The 1,286-nt window shown below is 55.8% G+C and overlaps 1 protein-coding gene across 1 annotated transcript in view; it reads right to left on the minus strand.

Annotated features, from left to right (window-relative positions):
• VDR (vitamin D (1,25- dihydroxyvitamin D3) receptor) overlaps positions 1-943 on the minus strand; it is a 23,402-nt gene extending 22,459 nt beyond the window's left edge. The window contains exons 1-2 of the mRNA XM_009329279.1: positions 795-943; positions 50-144 (exon numbers count right to left, since the gene is read on the minus strand). Coding sequence (XP_009327554.1) covers positions 50-144; positions 795-943 — 244 coding nt within the window. The remainder of the gene's footprint in view (positions 1-49; positions 145-794) is intronic.
• Positions 944-1,286: the final 343 nt, after the last annotated feature.

A 1,286-nucleotide genomic window follows, 5' to 3' on the forward strand; every position in this document is an offset into this window, starting at 1 on the left:
CCGCGACAGACGCGGGGGGGGGGGGAAAACCCGACCCGCTAACAAATACCCACAAAAAACCTGCAGTCGGAGACCCCGGCAGCTTTCAGAGCCGTTTCTGCCCTGCTGAGGACCAGCTTGAGGCCATTCAAGACCCCCCCCCACCTGACAGTGGGGAAAAAAGCCTCAACACAGCCGCATATACAGCCTACGGCTACTTTAAACCCCCCGAGAGCCGGAGTTGTGAGTGAAAGGCTGCCTGGTTTTTTGGGAAGAGCTTGGTGCCCGCTCCAGCGGGCGGGCAGAGGACCCCGTGCATCTCCATACGTAAGCGTACAGAGCTTCAGAGCCGACATTAGAGGCAGCTGGCTTTCAAGAAGAGAAGTTTGTGGCCATCGTACCAGTTTAGTTTTCAAAGACTGCTAGTTTCAGGTGTATTTTTCCTCAGGTGCCGTCCATAGTGTGCCAGAGGCTCTTACGCTCCCGCCTATACAGCACGTGGAGGCCTGCGAGGCTCCCAGACAGATGGAAATCTCCGGCTAAGGGGGAAAACAACTTATTTCCCAGTAGCGGGGTGCCACGGTAAGCCACAAGAAGGGAAACAGTTTTGGGATCTCTCCATTATCAAGATTTGCAGGCGTGTCGGCTGTCCGCAACGCGGGCACAGCTCCAGCAAGGCCGTCCGCAGCCCAGCTTTGCAGGGACGCAGGTAACTGGAACGGCAGCCGGGCAGCACCCTGAGGATCAGATCGCCTGCTCCTCGAGGCTTGCTGGTTACGGAGCAAGATCCCTCCTCCCCGAAGCCCCTCACTCACCTGAAGAAGCCCTTGCAGCCTTCGCAGGTCATGGCGTTGAAGTGGAAGCCAGTGGCTCTGTCCCCACAGACGCCGCAGATACGGGGCACATTCTTGTCGAACTCGCCGGCTGGGTCGGGAAGCGATGTGCTAGCAGCCACGGTCTCCATGTCTGGGAGAGCAGAGAAAGCCAGGTATTTATTTTGTAAAGCTGTCCCAGCTATACCAAAAACAAATTAGATACAAATAAAGGAGTTCTCCTTGGCTTCAACACAATCTGGCAAGAAAAGCTTCCGTGTTCCCTCTGCCTCCATGCACTAACACCACCAAGAAGCAGGTTCTAGCTAGTTTTTAGTAACGCGTACGCATTTACTCACATACCCAGTAAAACCAGGACTGACACCCACCCCCCCTCCTTCCCATACCCCCAGCCTTAAACGCACCGCAGAGCACGCTTGTGGTCGTTGGCTGTGCATCAGTGAGAGAACTCCTATAGCCCACCCCAAACCCCAA

Source organism: Pygoscelis adeliae, unplaced genomic scaffold (genome assembly GCF_000699105.1).
Source record: "Pygoscelis adeliae isolate BGI_AS28 unplaced genomic scaffold, ASM69910v1 Scaffold617, whole genome shotgun sequence".
Classification (NCBI taxonomy): Eukaryota; Metazoa; Chordata; class Aves; order Sphenisciformes; family Spheniscidae; genus Pygoscelis; species Pygoscelis adeliae.